The 25,351-nt window shown below is 43.1% G+C and overlaps 2 protein-coding genes across 5 annotated transcripts in view; one reads left to right on the plus strand and one right to left on the minus strand.

Annotated features, from left to right (window-relative positions):
* The window catches only part of hivep1 (HIVEP zinc finger 1), a 60,729-nt gene extending 45,611 nt beyond the window's left edge, over window positions 1-15,118 (minus strand). The window contains exons 1-2 of one of the 4 annotated variants that reach the window (XM_037093473.1): window positions 14,980-15,118; window positions 10,303-10,437 (exon numbers count right to left, since the gene is read on the minus strand). In XM_037093473.1, the coding sequence (XP_036949368.1) occupies window positions 10,303-10,342 (40 nt within the window). In that variant the 5' untranslated portion in view covers window positions 10,343-10,437; window positions 14,980-15,118. Of the gene's footprint in view, window positions 1-10,302; window positions 10,438-11,404; window positions 11,512-12,345; window positions 12,481-14,068; window positions 14,410-14,979 lie in introns of those variants that run through there. The other 3 variants (XM_037093472.1, XM_037093470.1, XM_037093471.1) reach the window with 3 other exon arrangements.
* LOC119017066 (wiskott-Aldrich syndrome protein homolog) lies at window positions 12,376-13,272 on the plus strand. The gene is made up of 2 exons (XM_037093477.1): window positions 12,376-12,544; window positions 12,637-13,272. Exons 1-2 carry the CDS (start codon window positions 12,411-12,413, stop codon window positions 12,833-12,835), a joined length of 333 nt encoding a protein of 110 aa, XP_036949372.1. The 5' UTR covers window positions 12,376-12,410; the 3' UTR covers window positions 12,836-13,272.
* Window positions 15,119-25,351: the final 10,233 nt, after the last annotated feature.

Consider the following 25,351-nt stretch of genomic DNA (forward strand, 5'->3'; position numbering starts at 1 on the left):
GAGGTTACCACCAAGTTAAACAGACATCCCTGAACTAGTTTCAGCCTGTCTTGTTGTAGTTACTGTTGCTAAAACCACGCTCTCTTCCCGCCTCTGGTAGAGAAGTTCCCTTTGTGTGAATCTCGCTGCATTCGCACACTGTAATTTGAAGGGACCGTACGGAAACACTGGTTTGGCTGCCTGAGCATGACACAACATGTAAAAATCCGTTCAGTCAGGCCGGAGTCTTAACTCTTTGTGCACCGCTTACATAAGCAAAGTGTTTTCTTCAGTCTTACAGCACTGACACCATTTTCAGGGGACAGCGCAACTAAACATTTGAACAAAAGATTCATCATTTAAAACAGTGTGTTGTGATGCAGGTCGACATCGGTGGTGCTCCCAAAACTCTCAAGCCTCGGTGCTACCAGTGGAAAACGTTCATCTGCAGCACATTTGAAGTCGAACAAGCTTGTAGACAACAATGACGGAGCTAGCAAGCGATGCTAACTACCTTAAAAAGAGAAAGTGCAGCAGTGGAAGAAGTAGTCAGATCCTTTAGAAGAGGCAGAAACACTCTGTTACACGTTAAAGTCGTGTGCTCGAAATGTTAGTGGTAAAAATACTTTGCATCAAATGTTCTTAAAAGTACAAAAAGTAGAAATACTCATTATTTCAGAATACTAAGTTGATGATTATTGACGATCATTCATGTGTAAACACCACTGAACACTGCAGCAGGTAAACATGCCGTTATAATTTTAATTTATTTATACAAACTACTCAAAATAGTTCAAAAAAGGGTATTGGGATAAGTGCAATAACAGTCAAATGAATTGTGTTGCATTATTTTCAGGGAACAAGATTATTCACAAATCGCCAAATAAAAATTCAGAAATGTCACAGAATAAACAAACAATCGAGTGAATCATTAAAATGTCCCCCAAATTCTTTTGAGTGGTGTTTATATTTCACACATCGCTTTATATTTACCGCTCGGTCGATTGTGGATTTCCCCGTGGGCGTCGATAAGGTCTGGCTCTGTCTGCACACGGAGCTGAACGTGCAGCGCAGCTTTAATGTTTTTAACAGAGATGTAGAATCATGGCTGTGCCTTTAAAATACTGCATGTTTTTATACCTGTATTTTATTCTACTTTTTGTTTTTTCCTTTTCTTTTCTTCTCTATACTTTACTTGTAGGTAAATTAGCATCTTGCAACAAACACTAAGTGCAGTGCATCTGATGCTTCCACATTTACGGCGGTATTAGTCGATTTTACTTTGATTTCAGAAATATATCAACCAAAGATGAGACGCGCTCCGTGATTTAATCAGATGGTATTTTATGAAGCGGTGTCGTGGTTTGCAGGAGACCCTGACCTGCTCTGACAGAGAGATTTACAGGCGTTAGGAGGGAGTGGATAGAAGAAGCATCACACACCTCTCTGACCTTCATGAAACATACAACACACGACACACTTCTGAAGGGTAAAAGCTCAGCTCGGAGAGAAAAATATGGCGGTCGAGGCCAAAAAGCAACAAACAAAACCTCCGTGTGTGTTTGGTGTGGGAGCGCGTCTGTTCTGACCCTGGATATTTAACCACGGTCAGATGTGCGGTTGATCATTAACAGGAAAATGTTGCCGTCGGTTTGGTGCAAATTACTGAATAACAACGTGAGCTCTGAACCGGCTCCTGGAGACGAACCTGCACCTGTTTTAAAACATAAATCCACATCCGGAGCAACTGAGACCGCTGATCATTAAAAATACAATCAGGTTGATGTGACAAAAAACACAAAGACGTCGCTGTCAGCAGAGTGGAGGACGTCGACGGGATGAGAAACTCCCGTCTCCCTGCTTCAGGCTTTACAGGGTAAACATTTTCCACCTTGTTAAATGTGCTCCCCCCTTTTCACTGCAGTTGTTCCCCATTTATCACGCAGCGTGTTCTCGGCCGGAGCGGCAGAGCAGACCTGTTGGGCTCCGGTGTGAGGAGCCTTTTATAAGACACCAGGAATGCAGACTCAGTTCTATAAACACCGGGGCTGCTAACAAGTCTGGGCATTTTCAGGGGCGAGAGAGAAAGGGGGGAAAAAAAAACGCTGTTCAGACATCGCACACCGGCCACTGGTGATGAAAACACACACAACAGATACGTACAGAGAGGGAGAGAGTGTGAACACAGCTCGGTGCAAGACGCCAGAAAAGGTTAATGAACTGCACTCATTTCTAAATCAGTGGGTTTTTAACTTCGGGTCACATTTTTCCATTGCAGCTAACTAACTAGGCCACGCATCCTACAGAGCTGCACCGCGGTGGCTTTGTGAATTCAAGGCAGAGGTGGAGGTGTAAATTTAGTGCACAGCAACACTTTAGTAGGAATTCAACAACAAACATCTGAATTTTACAAAAAAAAAATGTGTATATTAGCAAATTTTAGAAGCTTGTTTGTTAAGGAAGACAACACTAATTCTACAGCCCGGTGAAATTACACCCGTGTAGAAGAAGGAGTTAAAGAATAAAAACCTTAAACGAAGGAAAAAAATGTAGGAAATGCCTTTTCAGACACTTTATTTAAAGGTGCATTCTGTAGTTTTAGTGAGGAAACTTTAATCAGAAGAGAAAAATGATGAGGTGAAAGTTCACACAGTCTTCTCTCAAGTAGAAGAACAGATGTGTGTGAGAAGAAGAGGACTCTGGTAAAAGTAGAAGCTCTGATTCAACTTCTTTACTCAAGTTAACGTCTTTTACATCCAAAATAAATATAATTTAAAGTGTAAAAATATTCAGAAAGAATCAATAATTCCCCTCATATGCATTAAAATTAAAGTAACAAGCCTGCTTTGAAAATGTAAGGAGTAGAAAGTGCAGATATTTGTGTTGATAAAGAAAAAAATGTACCCAAGTAAAGTACAGATACCAGAAGTATCTACTCATGTACAGTAACAACTCTCTGAGGACATTCATGCCACACTGATCCTGCGTTTCTTGTCACATGCTTCGTGTACGTCATGATTCATTGATTGGTTAAGTGTGTCTTCACTGCACTTTGTTGTATTTCGCTCTGCTTTAAAAGAATCTCGTCGGCTGAATGAACCACTGGCTTTTTCTTTCTTCTGCAGAGTAAAAAAGGCAGTCAGACACTTTGTAAGCTGATATACTTTAACTCAAGGTCCACTCACGAGCAGCTTTTCAAATTACATCTCAAGCTTTTAATCGGAAATTAAGAGTTTAGTTGTTTTGCTCATCGACTGGTGGCAGACGTATTTAAAGGTGCATTCTGTAAGAAAATTTAATCAGAAGAGAAAAATCTGATAACTGATTTATTTATTTTTTTTATGCCTAAACAGGCAAACCAAACAAACTCTCTTTGTGGCGGACCCTGCCACCTTTCTAGCTTCAAACAGTGTTCTGGGACCTTATTTTTCTCTGAGAGCAGCTTGTTTAATCCAGTTCTGGAAAAAATAAATATGAGCTTGAGTTTGTATTATTACCTTATTAATATTATAAATATTGAAATTATGAGTTTGAATTTCTTCTCCAAAACTACACAGTGCCCCTTTAAAATCAATTTAAATTTATTCAAATTTATACAATAGTACCAGAATTCGAAAGCATCACCAAAAAAGCTACACGGTTTTCTTCTTATATCCTTTTGTGTATTGTTGTTTTTGTATTTAAGCTTCTAGATGCTGAAATCAACCGGGATCAATAAATGTTTGTTGATAATATTGGTTTACTTCTCGAATGTTTTAAACTAAGATTTTGGCCGTATGTGCCTGAATCTTCCCTTTCAGCTCTTTAAATATCTTGATTTAGTGACACAGAAATCAGGAAAATACACAAAAGAATAGTAAAAATAAAGTACTCGTTGCCCTGTAACTGTGAAATGATATCATCCTTGTTAAAACTCATATGTTGATGTACAAGCAGGATGTTGTAGCTGTTTAAAGGTGGAAGTAATATTTAACTAGTTCGTCTCCAGAACATGTTAAGAAACTGTTGTAGTCTGAATAAACTAAACTTCAGTTTTTACAGTTTGTACAGTACACACGAAGAAACGCTGATATTTGATTACCTCACAGTTTGCCTGGCAGCAGTGTGTGTGTGTGTGTGTGTGTGTGTGTGTGTGTGTGTGTGTGTGTGTGTGTGTCTGAAGGGGGAAACCACTGTGTATCCCGTTGGAGCTGCTTAGAGACCAGCTGTTTGAGAAAAGTAAACAGAGTCGGAGGAGGACGGGGACAGGAGTTCCTAACTTCCTGCACTGTTGCCACAAACTGCGTCATTCCTGACGAGGACACACACACACACACACACACACACACACACACACACACACACGATCTATAAGCTAACAAGCCTTCGGGGTTAGAAATCAGAGTATTATCAGTTTAACAGATCTGTAAATTAAAGACTTAAGTTGATGAAACATTTCACCATTTGTGCACTTTCTTTAGTGACACTGTCAAATAAAAAAAATGTAAAGATTTGACGAGAGGTGAAGAAATGTTGTGTTTACATGACGGACCTGCCGTCAACTTAGGAGGAAAAGAATAAATAATAACATGAAGCTGTTTTAGAGGTGTTTTAAATAGTCGTGCTCTCTCAACATCACCACTAACTCAGGCCTGGAACATAACTTTACAACTAATAAAAACTTTTGACAGCCTGTTTTACAATAGATAATTAATGACTTGTTAACAGAATGCCAACAGAACCGATCCTTACAACCTTCTTAACGCTCGGATTTATTGCAGGGCTGTTTTATTCGAAGATATTCGGTTCTAACTGCTGACAGCGAGCGTTTGATTCTGCAGGAAACAAAGTTCACACAGTTTCTTTTGTTGACTGAATAACTGCAAAATTGTATTCAAGAAGTCATAAAATATTCACAGTGAAAACAAGAGGAGATAGAATCTCACCGGGGCTCGTATGAAGTTTTTGTCGAGCTCAGATTTAAGCTTTACTGACAGCGAGCTTGTTCGAATGCGCTCAAACGTAATTCACCTGATGGATGTCAGCAGAGCGGCCGGGTCGGAGTGGTGACAATGAAACAATTCATTCTCTGCGTCCCCTGACAGGACGAAGTGTCAAGTCAGATTTCAGACGATCAGGAGGGAAAATGTAAGAGTGGTTTCTTTTGTAGTCAGATGACTGCCGAGCCTCCGAGGCAGAAAGGACCCGAGAATACCCGAGGACCACCGCCATCTAGCCAAGACTCTGAACACTGAAATAAATACCACGTTTTCATTTGTGCTAAGATTAATTAGCGCTCTGTTATAATGCAAAGAATATACTGTGCTGAAGATCACTGAGCTCCAAGCGGAGTGTTTTTTAACGCACGTCTTGGACATTAATCATCATAATGTTATGGCCTGAGGGAGTATGAGGAGGGCTCTTTAAGTTCTCAGGGAGAGACATTCTCCACGGCAAAGTTTAAGCATGTGATAGCATGCTGTGCAATTATCATTTCCTGTCTGATGAAGGGAAAGCCTTGAGTGCAGGCGAGGGAGGAGAGGTGATGAACTGGGTTAAAAGGCAAAACAAGAAGCCAAACAAATGTCTCAACAAGTTATCAGATGATGAGGAAGTGAGCCGGGCGGGTACTCCCCACAACAGGCAGGGAAATTTCATGAGAACTGGAGACGGCAAGCTCATTCAAGTTGACATCTCGGTGATACTGTGCTGTGTTCAGGACAAAAAACAAAAAGAGACGCTGACGCTGCTTCTACTGGATTTAAATGTATTGTTTCACCAAATTCAGAACATTGTTAGCTCTTAAATTTTAAGTGATCTCAAAAGAGAAAATAACCTCTGGCAAAGACGGGACACACAGCAGCATTTTCTTAATCGCAGTTAAGACGAGGGTTCAAAAAGACTACAAAGACACAAAAACAGCCACAGGGGAACGCAAGGCAGCCGCAACAGCTACAGAGATACAAATGACTACAAAGAGATGAATAGAACCAAACACAAAACGACTACAAATGCAAAAAAAAAAAGCCACAAAAATACAAAAAAAACAAACAAAAACAAAGACACATAAAAGAACCACAGAGACACAAAGCGACTACAAAGAGATAAAACAACCACAGAGAGACACGAAGCAGCTACAAAGAGGCATAACAAAACAGAGACACACAGCACCACAATGACACACAAAATAACAATAAAGAGACACAAAATGGCTACAAGGAGATGCAAATAAACAGCAGACAGGAAATCACTGACGTGAGATGAAAACAACCACAAAGAGGCACAAAACAAATAGTAACAGCTACAAATCAACCAGAGACACAAACAAAAAGACACAAAACGACACCACAGAGAATAAATACAAACAACATAGTTGATCTTTATCTTGGTCTGGGTCACATTTTTTCATTATCCCCACATAGCTGTGAGCTATTTGGAGATACAAAAAGCTGCTATTTATTGATCGTAATAAACATTTACTGGCTTTCACTCAAAACACTGAATAAACAACGTAGAGCGTATTACTGCTGAGGACCAGGACTCTGAATCTGAATCATAACACGCTTTTAATTGTCCCACTGTGCCCCCTCCCTGTTAAATAAACCAGTCCTGAATCAAGGATCTTCCATCCCAATCAAATTACTGTCAATTATTATCCTCTCCGAGTCCAAATCTTTGACCCCTGAAGAGAAAAATCCCCAAACACTGCAGCAGCTGCAGCCCTGCAGTCTGCACCGACAGAAACAAGGAAACAGTCACCATTAAAAATAGAACCGAGTATCATTTGGAGGCTGTTTCTATCGTCCTCTGTCGGGCGATGTAATGAACTGTTCTACAAAAACTTAATTATTTATGTTGTTTGGCCAAATAAGCTGAATGAAAAAAGGAGCACAAGGAGTGTTTCCATGATAAACAAACAGAAGGACTCTGGCTCGCTGCTCAGAGAGACGAGGAGGTCTGCCGTGTGCGGATCGACTGCTGGGGAATGGCAGTGATGCACATTTTCACACCCAGCATGTAACGCTGCAAATTCGTAGATCTGTGAACTGCAAACGTCTGTTGACACGTAAATCTGTCAATTCTCAACATAACACGAAATCCCTCAAGCCAATTGGTGTCGTGCATAAGCATGAAGGAAATCTGCATCTTCAACATTGCCGTCAGTCCGGTTATCTACCACGTGGACTTTAAATGCATTTAGTAAGATTTCTGTGTTTTCTGCTGCAAGACGATCCCTGCAAATCACCTCGCTCCTCACACACACCAAATATTGTTCAAATAAATATGAATATTAAACATATTTATTGTAACAACTGATGAGAGATCATCAACAACCACTGCAGCTATGACTCTGCTGTATATCAACACCCGCATGTGCATCAAAGACCTTAAAAAGACAAGCAGACGCCTTCCGTTAAATGAGAAAGATCCTGACATATAAGTTGTACTTTGATTAAAATGTCATGTCATTATTGATCCGTTTTGTATTGATTCACCTCACCGTGATTACATACAAGCGTGACTGGAAGCAGCTTTTCTCGTGAGGTGTTTGCTGCACGGAGACTAATTAAAACCCTCAAACCCACCAAACTGTGATGAAATGTTTTGCTTCGGACTGCAGAGAATGTTTCTGCTCGTCAAACACATTAATCTATGAGGTTATACTACATTAGATCGAGTAAAAGGGGGCTCATGACTCTCCAAATCCACAATTCCAACTTGAATTTTGAATTGGAGCTTACGATCGATACAGTTTTAGACTTATACGTTTTCCTCTTTTAGCTCTGACGGCTATTCTTTTGTTTTTATGCCCTGGCCACTATTATTTACATTTTGTAAGAAACAAGCTTCTTATTCAAGTCTTCTTTCTAAAGATAGATACAGCTGATAATACTCCTAACAGCTTGACTTTATCCTGGGGACTTTTTGCAGGTTTCACCAAAAATAAAGAGTCCAGAGTCTAACAGAAAAGACTGCAGCCATTTGAGGATTCAGCCATGAACAGTAGAAAGACAGAAAATCAGTTTGTTGCATCCAAACTTTCAAAATCTGTCACAAGTAAACCCTCCTCCGAAACAAATCAATAAAGGATCTCTGAAGTAGAAAATCAAGCCAACACCTCCGATGCTGTCAGCTGATCTTCGGTGTCTGACGGAGCAGCTGCAGGCTAACGGTGAGCTAGCATGTAGCCCCTGTGATACATGTTCTGTGGCAACACACGTTAAGAAGCCTCCGGTCTTCAGTTAGATCCACATCAGAACAACACTCCCACATTCAAAGTTCAATAACACAAACGCCTTCTCCCGTGTTGAAAAATGCAAATCTATGAGTCAGGGTTCCGTTCACCTCCATCACGGTCAAATTCAAGCATGTTTAGAGTTTTTTCCAGACAGAGTTTGTGCTGTTAATGTGAAGTAGAAAACCTACTGGACACTATGACTGCAGATAGTGTCGTCTTTTCACGATGTGTCACCTGCACGTACGTAAACCTCAATCAGGCTGAGCTGATATAAATCAAAATAATCACTCGACAGATGACTTCCGTTATAATAAGTTCACATCACTTCTCCGCTGCTCTGACTTCTACGGAACCAGACAAATGTTTATTTCTGGCGCAGTTACAGTTTCAAGTTATACCAAATCCACTTTTGACACCCTCAAAACATCACATTAGACGTCAAGCGTTTACAGGAACACCCAGCATCCGAACAAACACTCCTGAATACACAAATAATGTGCAAACGTCTCCTTCTTCACAACAAAGTGTTTCATATTGGACCACAAGCTTCATGGAGGCTTTCACACTCGTGGCAGTGTAGGCAGACCATCGCACAGGTAATCTTGTTGAATTCAGATTTAAGTTGAGAGAAACTTCAGGTAATAAAAGCCTTCTAGTGTCGCACTCTGAACCTACTGCACGTCATTCTGCTCGGTGGAGCTCAAACATCCAAAAGCAGTAGCAACGAGGAGCGTCTCCACCAAATCTTCATCAAATCTAATCAATCGTCAGACCACTCTGTGCTCTGTTAATCTTCTTCTGCTTCTTAAACGTAAAGCCTTCAGCATTTAATCAGGGAGACGGTCGAAGTCTTACTGTATTTATGCACTTAAACATGCTCCAATCTGGCAACAAAGAGAGCGACTGATGTGGAAACAGCTTGGTTAAACTGGAAAAAAGGTCAGATGTACAGCGAGGCGAGTGTAAAATGGTGAGGAAACTGATTTCTCCGTCTCAAGCAGAGGACACCAGAGGTCACATCGCCGTGCTGTGAAAACTGTGAATCTCCAAAATCTTTTAACAAGCGAAAAAAAACAAAAAACAACAACCCTGTCCACAGCTCATGACGAGGCATTTCTCTGAGCATCTAAACATTTTCATCTCCATCCTTAAAACACAGATAACATGAAAAACTCAAAATCACAAGATTTAGAGAGACGTGGTTTTCACTGGTCCTGTTTCAAAAGACATTATTCCCCTTTTTGGCCAAAGTGGACCAAGTGATGGGAACATTTAAAGAACCGGTTTGTTTTTCCACGGGCATGCGAGTCTCATCATTCAGTCCCTGTATATGTCTCCAATTACCCAGCATTGCTACGAACAACTGTGCTGGACTACATGGATGCTTCTGGCTTTGCATTCCTACACTGGCATCCAAACACAACCGGTCCTCGGACCACTGTTGGTTCGATTAGTGACAACATATCCAATCTTTTATTCATCCTCCCGTGGATGAGTCAGACCATGCTACACTAGCTCTGGTTTTTAAAAATGGAGGTCGTAAGTGGTTTGAGTTCGCCCTTGGTCACAATAACTTCTCCCCCAGCCCCTCATGTAAGTGGTTCTTTGCTCTAGATCAACAGCCTCTTTTGGTGCTGCTCGGATCCATTTCTCTGGCTGATGAAACGCCAAGAACTGGTTCCAGAGAAGAAACTGGCTCTGAACCAGCACCTGAACTGCCTGTGGTGAAAAGGGGTGAAGTTTTCTTCAGTATTTTATAATATTACCATGAAAATACATAAAAATAAAAAGAGAGTCCATTCTGTAATATTATGAGATCATCATTTTTAGGAGAAATCGCCCACTTCCGTGACAAAGACAGAAAACCACCTGCTCTCATCCAAAGTCTCTTCGTGTTTCAGGACACGTAGGAGTGAAATAATCACACTATTTTAAGCCAAACAACACATCTCCTGCCAACAATACGCAGTGATCTAATTGCTTTGTGGTCCGAAGAGACAACTGAGCAGTTCCTCTTTGCACTGGCGTCCAAATCAACAAACCCGCCAGCTGACAGGAAATGCAAGACGTCAGACGGAGAGCGAAGAGCAGACGAGTGGTCTTACCTTTTAAGTTCTTCGGGTTGTTCTGCTTGGTCCGCGGCATCTTTCCGCCTCGGCTCACAGGTGCATCTTGGGGGAAGTGGGTTCTGGCGCTGGACCTGGAGATGAGTCGACTCTTGAGTTACAGTCTGGGTACATCTGCAGGAAAAAAAAAACCAACACACCGAGTCAGGATCGGCTGGACGTGAGAGCTCACACGGATCAATAAGCTGCAGAGTTGCGTGGGGGTCCAGGAGGGAGGCGCCGATCAAGTTCCTCTTCTCAAACAGGTGCTCGGAGCTGCTCGGTTGACGGTGTGCAGTGCAGCTCCGGATCCTGTCAGTGGGAGGAGGTGTGATTATGTTCTCCACATATCAATGTAACCTCTGCAGCAGCTGCGATCTGCCACTCTGATCTCAAAACAAAACAAAAAAAAGGCAGGCAGAGGAGAGAGGAGGTGGAGGATCGGATGCTGATTGACATGTCAGCCCCTGTGACGGGTGATGCCAACAGTGAGGTCCAGTGTGTGTGCATGTGTGTGTGTGTGTGTGTGTGTGATGAAGACTCGTGGGGGGGCAGCTGGGCGACCCCGAGCCACACATACTATCAGAGAAGTTCGATCAGGAGCCTCCTTCACAGTGGAAACATTTGATCTGATGCCCTTTTCAGAGAACGAAACACAGACGCTTCAGCACGGGTGTCATGCAAATTGTGGTGGTGGGAGTTCAAGTGCCGAAACACAAAAAAACCAAACCAAAACAAAACAAAAAAAATCACGCATACATATCTTTTAATTCTCAGCTTTCTCGCCCTTGCATCATCCCCCCCAACATGTCCCCACAACACCTCTAACCCTGGATGCAGGGGGAGCAGCTCGGCTTCAGGAACCAGCCTTTGTTCAGCCCCCCTTCCTCACCAGTATTACATAACACTTACTACAACTGGATGATGGGCTGTTTTTTTTCCCTCCCCCTCCTCTATACAGTTGGCACATGTGGCGCTAGAGCAATGACATCATCTCACGGTGGATTTCGGTACCAGACCTGCATCGTGCCTGCCTGCCTGGCTGCCTGCACCACCGGGTCGCGTGAAAACATCCACAGAAACACGAAGAGAGGCAGCTCACCTGGACGATCACTGCTGTTTCGCTTCGACGTCGCGGACGAGGACCATGAAGAGGAGGATGAGGAGGGGAAGGAGGAGGAAGGAGATGTGCACATTTCCTCTGGCGTGTCTCACAGTCTGTCTGCGTGCCTGCGCGTGCGTGCGTGCGTGTGTGTGTGTGCAGATATGTGAGGAAACACCCTGATACCGGTGATTCAAGTCGATGCTGTAACGCAATGTCCTCACCCTGTCAGGCTGGAATGCGACCTGCAGGTGACTAATGAGGGATGATTTTCTTTTTTTTCCACCTCACACCTGAGGATCAAGCACGCACAGTCACGCACTGACGGCGCCTGAGAGTGTGTGACATAATCAACCAGTAAAATATGAGATCTGAGAGTGTGAGATAATAAATAAATAAATAAAGTGATGCTGCTTGTATTTGTATCTGCGCTGCAGGAGGAAGGTGACACCGCGCAGTCCGTGGGCCAGAACACCAGGTTGGTTCTGATTTACCCGCATGCAATGAAGTCAGCAAAAACAATGATAGCGTATTTTGAGCCTGTTGCAACACGTGAACGCCCTGTGAGCGAGGGAGGAGCCAGGGAAAACCCCTCACTGTCTCCGCAACAGCGCTCCAACGGGACGCTTCCCCTCCTCCTCCTCCTCCTTCTCCAACAAAAACCCTTCAAACCTCCGAGCCTTCAGCCCCGCTGCACGTTCAACCACAACCATAAGCACAGAGGGTGAGCACACATGAGCACCCGGGAGGTGACATGAATAACACCCCGGCTTCACCTCCTAAAAAAAAAAAAAAAAAAAAAAAAAAAAAAAAAAAAAGAGCAACAAAGAGCGGCGCGAGGAGGAGCAGAGGGGAGCTCAGGTTGCGTTCACGGCACCGCTGCACGAGAAACACTGCGCCAAACACAACAAACAACACACACAACAATGGCCCCCGCTCACCTGCGTCCACGCTGGAGCGGCAAACTTCGCGGCGTGTTTAAACCGGACGACACCGCGACGGGAGCATGTCCGAGTCTCCCCGGCTGCAGCCGCCGACAGCGACCCGGACCACAGTGAGACAGCCGCGGCTCCACGCGACAGGAAGCACACAGGAGGGCGAACCGGGCGGCAGTCGCAGCGGGGCGGTGGATCCTCACAGGTGCAGGGTTGTTACACACCTTTCGGTGTAAAGAGGAGGGGGTCCGGCTCCGTGTTTTCTCCCTTCACCTTCTCTCTCACTTTCTATTGCAGGAAACAGACAGGCCCTCTGACGTCAACGGGGGTCCCGTCTCCGCCTCTCAGCCACGGGGTCTCCTCTCCGGGCCGCGGGGGGATCCCGACGGGCGGCGATCCTCGTCCTGACACCGGAGCAACACGTTCAACCCCTTTGTCGATCTGCGCTCGCACTGCTGCACCTCCACCTCCTCCTCCCGCCGTCGGACCGTGCTGAGACTCCCTCTCAGTCGAGTTGCACGTCGTGTCGTGTGTCGCGCCTCCCCCCTGGCGGACCCCCGCCCGCCCTCTCCTCTGCACATAGTTTGAGACTGACGGTTTTCCCGGAGGTTCCTTGTTGTCAGGTCACGTTGTGCCCCTCCGCCACTACCGACCGGGCTTTCCCATGCACAGACCCGCAGCAGGGACACAGCAGCGGGCCCGTGTGCACCGCGGTGGTTAATAAAAGAACATGGATGAACTGTGGCCTCCATTGGTGCCAAACAGCCGCTCAGATCACCCGTAATGAAGGAAGTCGTCCATTACTGCTGCATTAAAATAAACAACTTAAAGGTGCAACATTACACATGTTAATCTGAGGAGAAATACATTATTATGCCTTAACAAATTAAATAAACAAGCTCTTTTTATGAATAAACTGACCTTAAAGGACAAGACGGTTTCATACTATTTTACTGTGTTTATATGTGGCGGACCCTGCCACCTTTCTAGCTTAAAACAGTGTTCTGGAGACCTTATTTATTCCCGAGAACAGCTAAAATAAAGGCATCAATCTGTGTACACATACACAAAGATCTAACTGATTGATATAGTGCTGCCAGATAAAGAAAAAAATTAGAAAACGCCAAGAATCAAAAGTGGCATTCATGGCAATATAAGAGTTTAAATCCAAATGAAGCCGTAGTTTTAGTACCTGTGCTTAAACCAGCTGCACTTTTAACATACATAACTTTAAACATTAAACTTCTTTGCCTTCCAGCCTCAGTTGTTAGCATTAACTGACAACCACAAACCAGTCAAAAACACAAACATAGTAAATTACATTACATTTATGACCAATATCTTCATGTCCTGAAGAACTAGCACATAATATGTCTACCTCCCGGCTTGTTGGCAATCTAGCAAACAAATATCAGTTTAAAAATCTGCTAGCTAACGTCATTTTAGCTATAATGAGGTAAACTGGCTAACTGGTACACAGTAAACAGCTTGTTATCATACAAAGAAAGTGTTAAGAGCTGCCATTTTAGATGCTTAAAAGTATGAAACATACATTTCAGTATGACTGCAAATATAACATGATCTATCTTTAACCCAGTTAGCTAGCTGACAGTTAGCAAAGCAACCAGCTCACGGCTGACTCTACTAGCAGGAGGCTAAAGCAGTTAGCTGTCTGAGGCAGAAACATTTTATGTCTTCCCTTTTTGAAATAACAACAAATTAAACTTACTTCACATCCTTTTGGACAGCAGAAGACACTGAAGAGTTTTCTGAGGGTTGCCACATAACAACACAAGATAGCTAATGCTAATGTTTCCCCAATCAGACTTAAGTCAACAGGTAGCTCATATCTGACTCACACATTGTGTCTGTCCCCCTGGCTTGTTGAAATAAATGGCTACCCAGTAAACAGGGAACAACTGACACAGAAGTGTTAGGAGCTGCGATTTAGATGATTAAAAGAGTTGCCCATAATTTTCAGTAGCCTACAACTGCTAACATAATATGGTCTGTTTTTAGGCCAGTCAGGAAGCTGAAGCTGACAGTTAGCAAAGCAACTGTCTCACTGCTGACTCAGGTAGTAGGAGGCTAAGGCTAAAGGAGCTAGCTGTCCAAATCAAAAACATTTTTTTCCTTTTTTTTTTTTTTTTTTGCGAAAACTTACATTTACATGATTTTTGAGAGCAGAAGACACTGATTAGTTTTCTGCGGGTTGCCACAAAATTCAAAACAGGCTATCTAATGCTAATGTTTCCCAGTTAGGCTAAGGTTGAATGTTAGCTGATAGTTTATAAAAATATATCTGCCCCCCTGGCTCGTTTAATGAGCTAGCCAACAAACATCTATAGATAAAGTCTGCTAGCTAATGTCATTTTAGCCAGAACTAGAACCAACTGGTACACAGTGAGCTGCCTAAAATCAGACAGAGAAGTGTTTCGAGCTGCCATTTTAGATGCTAAACAGTGTTAGAAATATTTTTTATGATTTGTCTTTAGCCCAGTTAGCTAGAAAACAGTTAGCAAAGTCTTGCTGCTCACTCAACAAGCTAGTAGGATGCTAAAGGAGCTAGCTGTACAAACCAGAAACATTTTATGTCTTCCCTTTTTGAATAAAATGATATTAGCCTAAATTTAAACTTACTTTTACACCCTTTTAGAGAGCAGAAGACAGATGAGATTTCTGAGGGTTGCCACAAACTTCAAAACAGGCTACACTGCTGGAAAAACCAGCATATGTTGTGTTTTGGTGCTGGTATGTGTCAACAACTTATTTCATATTGCAGAGCATGAGGAGGAGTGAAGTTGGCTGTACAGGCCAGTACAGGACACAGAGTCAGTGAGGTCGTCACAGTACACCAAGTTTATTGAACATGAGCTTCAAACTTTTTGGGGTCATTTGAGGAAACCCGAAACAAACTGTAAATACTGCACAAAATATACAAAAATATAGATGCAACACTCTGTTTTTTGCTCCCATTTCCCCCACAAATCGAAGTAAACAATTTTATAATGGTTTTCTTTTCTATGTGCACAAATAATTACTTCTTACAGATCTGGAGCCACATTTATTAAAATCTAATAAGACAAGCCGTCCACCTGACAGGTGTGGCAAATCAAGATGCTGATTGAGCAGGATTCAGGCACAGGTGTTCCCTGCCCAGCATGGCAGCATGTGATGCTGGTGACCAGCTTCATCAGCAACTTCACCAGCAAGACTGTGCTGGTAGACCAGCAGAATTAATGGGACCTTGCTGGTGGACCAGCTTCATGATGCTGGTCCACCAGCTAAACCAAACCAGCACTAACCAGCACAGACCAGCGTGGAAATCATGCTGGTCTATGCTGGTTTTTCCAGCAGGGTGTCTAATGCTAATGTTCCCCAGTGAGGCAATATCTCGACAGTTAGCTGATCTCTCTGTCTTCATGACTGAATAAATTGAACGAACGCGCTGGCTCTAAAGGACGACACAGTTTAACACTGTTGTTTATATTTTGCTCCGGCTCTCTGTGAGTGCAAACACAGAGTCAACTTGTTTTCAAATGACCTTTACGAATTCACACACTTGTGTTTCCCCTGCACTAACTCATACTTTCCACAGCAGCTTCTGACTTTACCGAGCAGTTGAAGCTGTTAAATGCTGGTGGAGAGAAACACAGCAGCAGCAGCAGAAGCATGAAGGGGAAATTTAACTTCCCGCTCAGTCTCACCTTTCCCCCCCCCAAAAAAAACATGTGAAAATACCACGAAACGAGGCCAACCCATATCCTTACAGCCCACTCGCTCAACTGTAAAGCAAGATGACTTGATTTATAGCAGCAAGGATAGGCTGGTGTTTTTAAAAACGATCAGTATCTTCATGCCGTTTGCAGCAGGAAGAAAACGTGTTGTCTGGGTGCACCGGTGCGTCTGCTGCCAAGACACCGTGATGTTTATTTTTATCCTGCGATGGTCGAGCTGTGACACATCACCCGACATAAAAGGTCACGCTATTTTCTGCCTCATGGCCAGAAATAGCTCTTGGTAGATAAATGCATAAAATAAACTGAAAAGCCTTTACCTAGCAACCGCAGGGAGAATCTATTAGCAGCGGTGGTTGATGGAGAACGTACACGTGCATCACAGGCGAGAGAGAATCTGGTTCGTTTGAATCTGATGCTACTTAAAAAAAAAATACCGAACAGCAGCGAGAACAGTTTCCTTAGTTTTCTGAATCAAGTCGCTGCAGTTTCTCACCTAAAAAAAAAAGAGAAAAAAAACTTTGCTGCAGTGAAGGCAAATCTCCCCCATTAATAAGTGATTGTGTGACAGCCGCCCACCATCGCATCACAGGCTTCCTGCAGACTGCAGAGTGGGACTCCTGGCTCAGTCGGAGCTTTATGACTCACCTGTTTCAACTGCAACAACTTAAAATGGCACATTTGAATAGTGGAACTTTTTTTCTCTCTCTCTCTCTCTTCTCTTCTCTCCTGCAAGAAATAGGAACGAGGTGTTGTCTTTTCACGTCGATCACGGCGTCTCTGCGTCCGCGCGGGGGATTTATTATCGTGTCAGGAGACTAATGAGGGGTGTGGATGACTCGGTGCGTGCAGAAAAAGTGACTCAGTTTTTCAAATGCGACGCGGCTTTTTTGACAATTAGCATCCACACAATTAGCAACTTTTTGGTCACAGATGCTTCTCATTTTTATTTTTATTTTTGAGAATGAGACACACTTTTCTTTTTTGTGTCGTTGCATTCTCTGCCGTCTGTACGCCCACAGAAAAATTGAGATGTTTTTTGGTTTGGCAGCAGCAGATGAACAAGAGGGGGAGGGGAGTGTGTGTGTGTGTGTGTGTGTGTGTGTGTGTGTGTGTGTGTGTGTGTGTGTGAGAAACCTGTTTTTTTACACAACCACATTTTTCCTGAGAAGACAGCTTGTTTGGTTTTGAGCTAACGTGATGCCAAGAGCAGAACAATTGTTTATTAATTGAGCCCTCAGCTGCCATCCAGTCAGCCAAAGTCAATACGAGTGCCGATCAAATCTGGATTTCTTTTTAGTGGCTGGAGCTGGACGAGATCCATCTGGGCCTTCAAGGTTCAGCAGAAATGCAATATTACTCCGGCTGTGAGACGATTTGGAGTAATGAGGTCTGCGATGGGACTTACTCTCTGAGTAATTTCTCTCTTGGCAGGGAACAGACTTCGGCGCTGGTCATTTCTGTCCTCACCAGTCTGATTTTTCCCAACATTCACACGTACGATTACATACGCACACACATAAAACCTGCTGAGAGGTTGTCACATCACTCCCTCTCAGCAGTGGCCCCCGTCCTTTGCTGCTCATCCTTCCAGACTTAGTTGACTGTTGATGTTATCTTGCAGGATTTTGACGTTATTTCAGAACAGAATTCTGCATTAAAACATCGGCTGGTGAGTTGTGTTGTGTTCTTACATCAGTCCAACAATGTTCAAACCAAAGAAATGACAAGTGAGAGGAGCCCAGTGTGTGTGGCAACCCAGCTCGATAATACAAAAATGTCACCTTTAATGGGTTTGCATGTGCGTCATGTTTCACCCACAGGTATAGGAACACATAATGCATCCAAAGTTCATTTTTCTTCTGGCGTTGTTTCGATTTGACGTAAAGTTTGGGGGTTTAGTTTTGTTGATGCTGAGGTGCACTTTGCATATTGAGAAATATAAATACACTGAAATTTGTGGAAGACTTTCAAAACAATTTGTCTTTGGTTTGACACTGAAATAAACAGAAACAGGCTTCTCAGTGTGTTAGCAGCAGCTAGCTACTGTAAGCTAACGCAGTCACTCAAAATCAATTAATTCAACTTCTGTCGCCAGCTGACTTTATCTAATGTTTGCATCTGATTTGTTTTTTAATATATAATGCATCTAAAATGATTTTAAATATCCACATGGATACTACTTAACTAGGGCTAACGGTCCGAGGCTAAAGCTACGACATCCTCACCGACTAGTAAGGATCCCAGGAGACGAGGATATGAAGGAGCCACAATTTCAGATTTTGCCCCATCGTATTATCGAATGTCTTTGTGTCATGGGAGAGAAGGTTTATAGGATGACAAATAATGCCCGAAGGAAGAGTTTGGCGAATGTAACCCAAACATTAATTTGGCCGGAGTTTATCTGGAGTGTAAACTTTCCCAAAACCAAATGAAGAGCAGGACGGAGAGGCTAACGTTACGTAAGCATCTCAGGCTTCGGCAGACTTGGATGTATCTGAACAGGTATCGTAATGTATCTGAATTGAACCCAAACATGATGATAGTTAATGTTGGAATAACATTTGGTAGAATGCTTGTTAGCTTAATGCATTTTCATCCTCCAAACTCTTTAGTGATGATTTTATTAGAGCCCGATGCTGCTTTTTTGTCTGTTGAGTCTATTTTCCTAACATGTCATCGTTTCTCCATCATTTATTGTTACTGCTGTTGTTTCTGTCATCTTTGTACATCAGTTGCATGATGCTGGATCCCTCCTCTGTTGCTCTACATGTGGTTCCCTCCATTTTATTCCCTATTCAAGGATAGTTTCTTCTTATCTGAAGAGTCAGGTCAGGCTGTGATTACATCCAAATGTCCAGACTGTCCAGCGGACTCTCGACGGCTGTCCAAACAGACAATATATCCAGTTCACAAGGACTCTCAAGTGGACTTTCTGCAGACTTCCGGAGCATCTTCTCGAGGAGTGGACTTCAATGAACCTACCATGATTCATTGCGATCCAGACTTCATGTTGTAGAGTTTATTATGAATGTGTGAAACATTACTCTCTTGAAAAGTTACTTGAATCGTGTAAACCAGAAATATTCAAATGCAACCACATCACGATACAGAAACATGTAGAAGTAAAGGTCACAGAGGGAAGCAGATTCATTTTATTCTTGCAGTCTGTCACACACTCGCAGAGTTGACATGATGACAGTAAACGCGTCACGGTACGTATGACTGAGCCCACGAGGCCTCGGTGAGATCGCAGGGTGGAGGATCTGGATTCAGCCGGTGTCTCATGTTGTCATTTTATAAAACCCAAAAATCCAAAGTGCTTGACGGCACGAAGAGGAAAAGAAAATATACCCCAAGAAAAGGGACAAACACAAGGAAAGGAAAAGGAACTGATGAGTTAAAGTGTGTGTTAACACGACTCTTGAAAAGGTCAATGTCGGGGGAGAATCTGATGGTGGGAGGACGAGAAATATTAAAGTTCATGATCTCTGATTTTTGGCTGTTTTAATTAACCATAATTGACTTGATGAACAGATAACAGATCTGCACGGAAAAGTCGCTTCGACATCCCCAAACTCCTCCGTGTCAGCCTTTGTCAGCACAGCAACATAATCTCGATTCAGTCGTATCAAAGACAGGGGACTTCCTCAGCTGCCCCCACAGCAGTGATGGTGAATGGCGGCGGGGCTATTAATATCCCGGAGTGGTAACAGAAAATAAGCACAGCTGCCCAGCAGAGCTGTCCTCCAGAACAATAGCCTCTTATGTTTCTGTTTGTGTCCTTCGCTCGACGATAACTGTTTGGTGGGGGGGGGGTCTCTTAAATCTTTGTTTCCTCTCGTATCTAAAATAGATATTTATTGCACTTCTAAAGAAAGACGGTATTCATGGGGGAACGCCTGAGTGTCCTATTTCTCTTGGCACCCAGTGAAGCGTTTGGATAAAGACTGATGTTGCTGAAGTATTTATAGGGTGGCGTCCTTTTTATCCTTTTTGTTTTCTCTGTACACTTCCTATTGCTGCAGATATACAAGGAGCCGGCCGTGAACCGCCCCCTGTATAAATACAGTACAATGGCTGTGGCACCCCGGCTGTCCAGTGTAGATAAGCTCTACCTTATACACATATCACACGGGACAGTTTTCCATTTAAACACCATTACAGGATCGCAGAGCGCAGCGCTGACAGCAGCTTCGCTCCTTTAACAAACCATATTTCAGGGCTTTCAATTAGAGGCAGTGCACATGGTTGTAAAAGGTAAATTATGAGGCGATAATGTCCGGCGCTCTCGGTGTAATTTGTATCCGTAAAGTGTGTTTTTGTTTTTTTTGTTTTTGTTTTATCATCAATGCAGCAAAAAACCTCCAGAGAGCCTCCGACCGCAGTTTAAATTTAACTGCTCTGTTTCCGCGTGTCCTCCACGGCGCTGATAGAAAGGCTCTGCACACATTGCTGGATGCTTTTTGTTTACACCGCACCATATGATGTTACATAACTGAGGCTGTTGCCTTGGCAACACGAGGACTCCACCCCCACCCAACCCAACCACCACCCATAGACACACACACACACACACATAAACACAACACACACATGCCCTGCCGAGGCAACAGGACATTCTCCGGCCACATAACTCCGCTGGTTGATTTACAGTCACGATTAACGAGGCGGCCTCTCTCTGGTGTCCGTAAAGCGTAAAGCTCCTGAGGGATGTTTTACCGTCACCTGAAGGGGAAACATCTCCGCTCTGATGGTCCACTCCAGCTTTGTTTGATCAAGAAATTAAACATTCGCAAAATCTCACCGCCTGCACAGAAACAATCCCGTTATTCATGGCTGTCCGTCACAGAGATGTGATGTCAGCTCTCAGCCAGCTGCGCGGCACAATGTACATGTTATCATTGGCTGAGTGGCAACAGTGTTAGTCAGTTTTCATTACTTTGTGTGAGCAATCAGCGCCGCTCGTTCAATCCAAGGTCAGAGAGGCTCTCCTGCCTTACTGAGCCATACAATAACAACACCAGGCATCCCCGACACAAGAGCTGTCTCTTTGTGTTGAAGGGTACGGCGCTGAGTACTTCTTCAGCTCTTGAACGCCGTCTCAAAGCGCCATTCACGTGCCATCTGACAGTCCATCGAATCAGCCTCTGGTGCAGGAGGCAGAAATAGAAGCCGTGGGCCTTCCCTGCTGCCGCGTCTGTCAGCAGACTGATCAATTTAAAGACCAGCTCGCTCCCCGGACGGTTATTTCAGCTCGGCTCCAGTTTCAAATAAAGCAGCCCAGAAGAGAAAAGTTTGGATCTGCAGTGCTGCTTTACATCTTTTATACCAAGACAAGTCAGTCACATTATTATTTCAGCTTCTATAAAATACATTCTTAAAAGTGTCGGACTGAAATATCTCAACACTGACGGAATTTTCTGAAGTGAAACTTTGCACAGACATTCGTGGTTCCCTGACGATGAATCCTGATGTTGTTGGAGTTTCCGTTGGAGTTAATTTCTTAGCATCTGGTATTACTGTCGAGTAAGACAGCGTTAGCAACTTTAGCCTGACTATTATCCAAACAAAAAAACAACATCAGGTCCATTGAAGAGACATCCCGATAGCCTCAGTTGCAGACTTTGTTATCAGATGTTAACCACGGCAACATGCTAAATAAAGATGGCAAACAAGGTAAACATTATACCTGCTAGCATCAGCATGGTGGCATTATCATGGTCGAGCACAGCTAGCAGAGCTGCAGACTCTCAGTCCTGATAGCTGGCTCTAGTGTTTCAAATCGGAAAAAAGCCTCAGCTGAATTTTTTCTCAGGAGAACTGAATCGGTCCGTGTTGTGGAGAAGGCATGTGTGTTCAGTGTGCTCATGTCATCTTCACACACATATAAAGAAGTCAAACCGTGAACTCTCGAGGTCCTGCGGGCGTCTTCTGGCAAGATCAGACCATTAAAAAAAAAAAAACTGTCCCAAAGAATGCAGCCGGGCTCGGATCCAGATGTGGTTATCAATAAACCGAGTGTATTATGTGTTCGAGTGAGAAGACGTGATTGTTGGTCTTTAGAGGGAGAACATTTGAGGGTATTCCCAAGTCAGCCATCGAGGTTGTGCGGTGAATTCATGATGGCAAGTCGGAGAGCTTCAGCTGGCTTTGTTTCAACTGATGCAGCGAGGAAAACGCTGACATTCAGACCTCTTTCATATGGAGATTTTGTATGTGTAAATCTTCTTCCACTCAAGCTAAAGCCACTAAGGCGGACTCTAAGCGTCGTACAGTATGTGGATTTGATGTTTAATCAGCGGAGCAGAAGTGGAAAGATGTCGTTAAGTGAAAGATTTTATGCCCCTTCTCTAATCCCTGTTGAGAAAATCACTTCGCCAGCTTTAAACGCAGCGCTTCTCGGAAAAGTGTAGCTGAGGTAAACCTCGTTTTTCTGTGCCTTGTTTAACCTCCGGTGGCTCCGTCCAGCTCTCCGTGCCCTGCAGAATGAGCCTTTGGGAAAAATAAATTCCCCTTTTTTTTCACAGTTCCCATGTGACCCACTTACTGTCCGGAGGAAAAAAAATAAAAAATATATATATATATAATGTTTTTTAAGCCTCTCTTTAAAGCTCAGCCAACATCCTTCTTCTGGGATTTTTTTCTTGCCCTGCGTTGAGTCACCGCCGCAGACCTGGTGCCAGTGAATTTACTACAGTCCTGCAGCGTTTCCATTCAGCTGCAGAGACAAGCTGCAGGCCGGGGGTACGACACCGAGCCGGAGCTCTGACGACATCTGGACAGCGCCGCGGAGGAGGATGTGAGGCGAAAGGAAGGCCAGACTGAGATCCTGGGTACTGAAGAAGGAGGAGAGTGTTTTTCGGGAGAAGCCTGGTGTTGTGTCAACATTTCCAGTGACGTTACCGCAGAGGGGAAAAATCCCTGCTGATGGGAAGGCCGGGCTGCGCTAATAAGGGAAAACGCTTTGAGTGTCTTCTTATGACAGTAAATATCTGCCAGTGTGAGAGGAGGAGAGGGAGATGAAATACAATAATTCCTTTCCAGGCTGGAGTAAAAAAGAAATATTACAGGGAGCAGCTGTATTTTCTTTCAAATCACTGGAGCTACAAATCTGTATGAGCAGGGGTGAAAAACTGGGTCATAAGAGGACAAAAAGGGCACGTTCTCTGTTGTGTTTTTCAGATTCTGATGCTTTGACTAAATACAAATTGGTGCATTAAGTCCTTTATAAGTTAACTACTAGCTCATCTTAAATTAATGGTTTACTGGCACCGCTGGAACTTAAAACACACTCCCGCTGATAAGGACATTAGTAATGTGCATCTTGACAGCTGCATTACAAACTGTATGATAAGAGATGAGTAACATGTTGAATTCACAACCTACAGTCCTTTGGGAATTTAGGTTAACTGTGTTTAATGCGTAAATGTAGAAGAAATATGTGGTTGAGCGTTAGCCAACATATCTGAGTCATTCAGTGTGGCGTTATTTGTGCTGTAATAGTAAAACGTAATTAGAAATCTTCCCGATTTGCATCATTATTAAACAGCATTTTACACAAGTGTCCGGTCAGATAATGCTACTCTGACCCATGCTATCTAACTAGTCATTTAGTCAGATGTTGCTTAATTTACGATGATAAAATGTCATTTAAAAGTCCTCCCAGTTTGCATGCTTATAAAACAAAATTTTGAATTTTGTCACATCAAATGTGTTGTCAGTTGGTGCGATTAGCTATGCCATTACATCTGCCAGTAAAAACATAAATTTCTCTGTCAAATGTCATATAAAACTTAACTGCTAACTGTTTTTAAATTTAGCTATGACTTTGTTTTATTCATATACAAAAGGGTTGGAAATATTACATAATGCTAACTTAGCCAACACTATTAGCTTGTCACTTGGTCTGACGTTATTTGTTTTGTGATGGTAAAATTTTCAATCTTCCCGGTTAGCAACATTATTAAGCAGCAGTTTGATCAAGTGTTTTACTTATTTTACTCTGCATAAATGGATCGAAGCATGCTAACGTTAGCTTTGTCAGTTGGTGCAGTTTGCTGTGATGTTACACTTGAGTCTTGAAGAAAAACCTGGTGGCGGGAGTAATTAGCTCGTCATCTATAGTCCGACATTATTAGCATAACAAAATGTAATTCAAAGTCTTCCATGTTTCTCTGTTTTGCTTTCAGTCTAAACTCGTCCTATGTTAGCAGGCTGTCGTGTTAGCTAACGTCGTAGCTTTGTCACCTGGCATGGTTAGCTGCTGAGCGGTCACGTTCATCAGGCTGTTTATTGGCCTAAATATTGTATTTACTGAGGATTACTCTCTGTGCATGAACTAGTTCATGTGGCACAAGTATTTTTAATTAAGTGATGTCTAAAACTCTACTTAGCATCTAAAAATGTCTGAACTTAGGACAGGCTGGTGCAGCTGGCTCTGGAACAAGATGTCCTTGAAAAATATCATATACAAATGACCGATGGTGGATTTTTTAAGGCTGATTTTGATAGTTGTTAGACTCAATATCTTCAGGTTTTACTCAAAATACAACATAATGAGACAAAGTGTGGAATAAGAATCTAAAATCCGAAAGAAAACAGAACATTTCCTCGGTTGCGATTCATCCATTTCCTAAAGGTTTGGTGTTGTAATGTTGCAACAACTCATGAGTCAGTTATTCTTCAGAAAATTTTGCAGATTACTTCTAGGAATATTGAAGTGAAAGTAAAAAAAAAAAAAAAAAAAGGCTGTCTAAAACCAAACATGAGTTACTTCTTTTCTACAAAGCGGACATGAGAAAATGATCTGAAAGTATTTTGCAGGATCTCTGACACATTTTTCTCGTGTATCTGGAGTAATGACGCAGCAAACTTCTGGTATCTTAAAGATCTAATCCCAGCGTTCAAATTGAAGTCGCTGTGCCTTTTTCCACTTGTTTGCACTCTGAATGCCTGGAAAACATTTGCGGGAAAAGAGACGGAAAAAAAAAAAAAAGAAACGGAGGGAAAAAATCCTGTCAGCTGTATTGTTGCTACTTTTAGACCCCTCGCTGGAAAAGAAGGAGGGCAGGAAACAAAGAAACACACTTGGAAAAATGCTGCATTAGTCAGAGAGGAGAGGAGGAGCCGGATGCAACTTCCTTGGTACTTCATACATCAGCTGATTTATGGGTAACGTGCAGCACTTAATAACTCTCTATTGTCCCTGTGAGTGGGGCCCTGGGGAGCGTCAAAGTAGTACAGCGCCTGAGGCAGAGGGACCAGCGTGCTGA

The sequence above is a fragment of the Acanthopagrus latus genome, chromosome 3, assembly GCF_904848185.1.
Source record: "Acanthopagrus latus isolate v.2019 chromosome 3, fAcaLat1.1, whole genome shotgun sequence".
Taxonomy (NCBI): Eukaryota; Metazoa; Chordata; class Actinopteri; order Spariformes; family Sparidae; genus Acanthopagrus; species Acanthopagrus latus.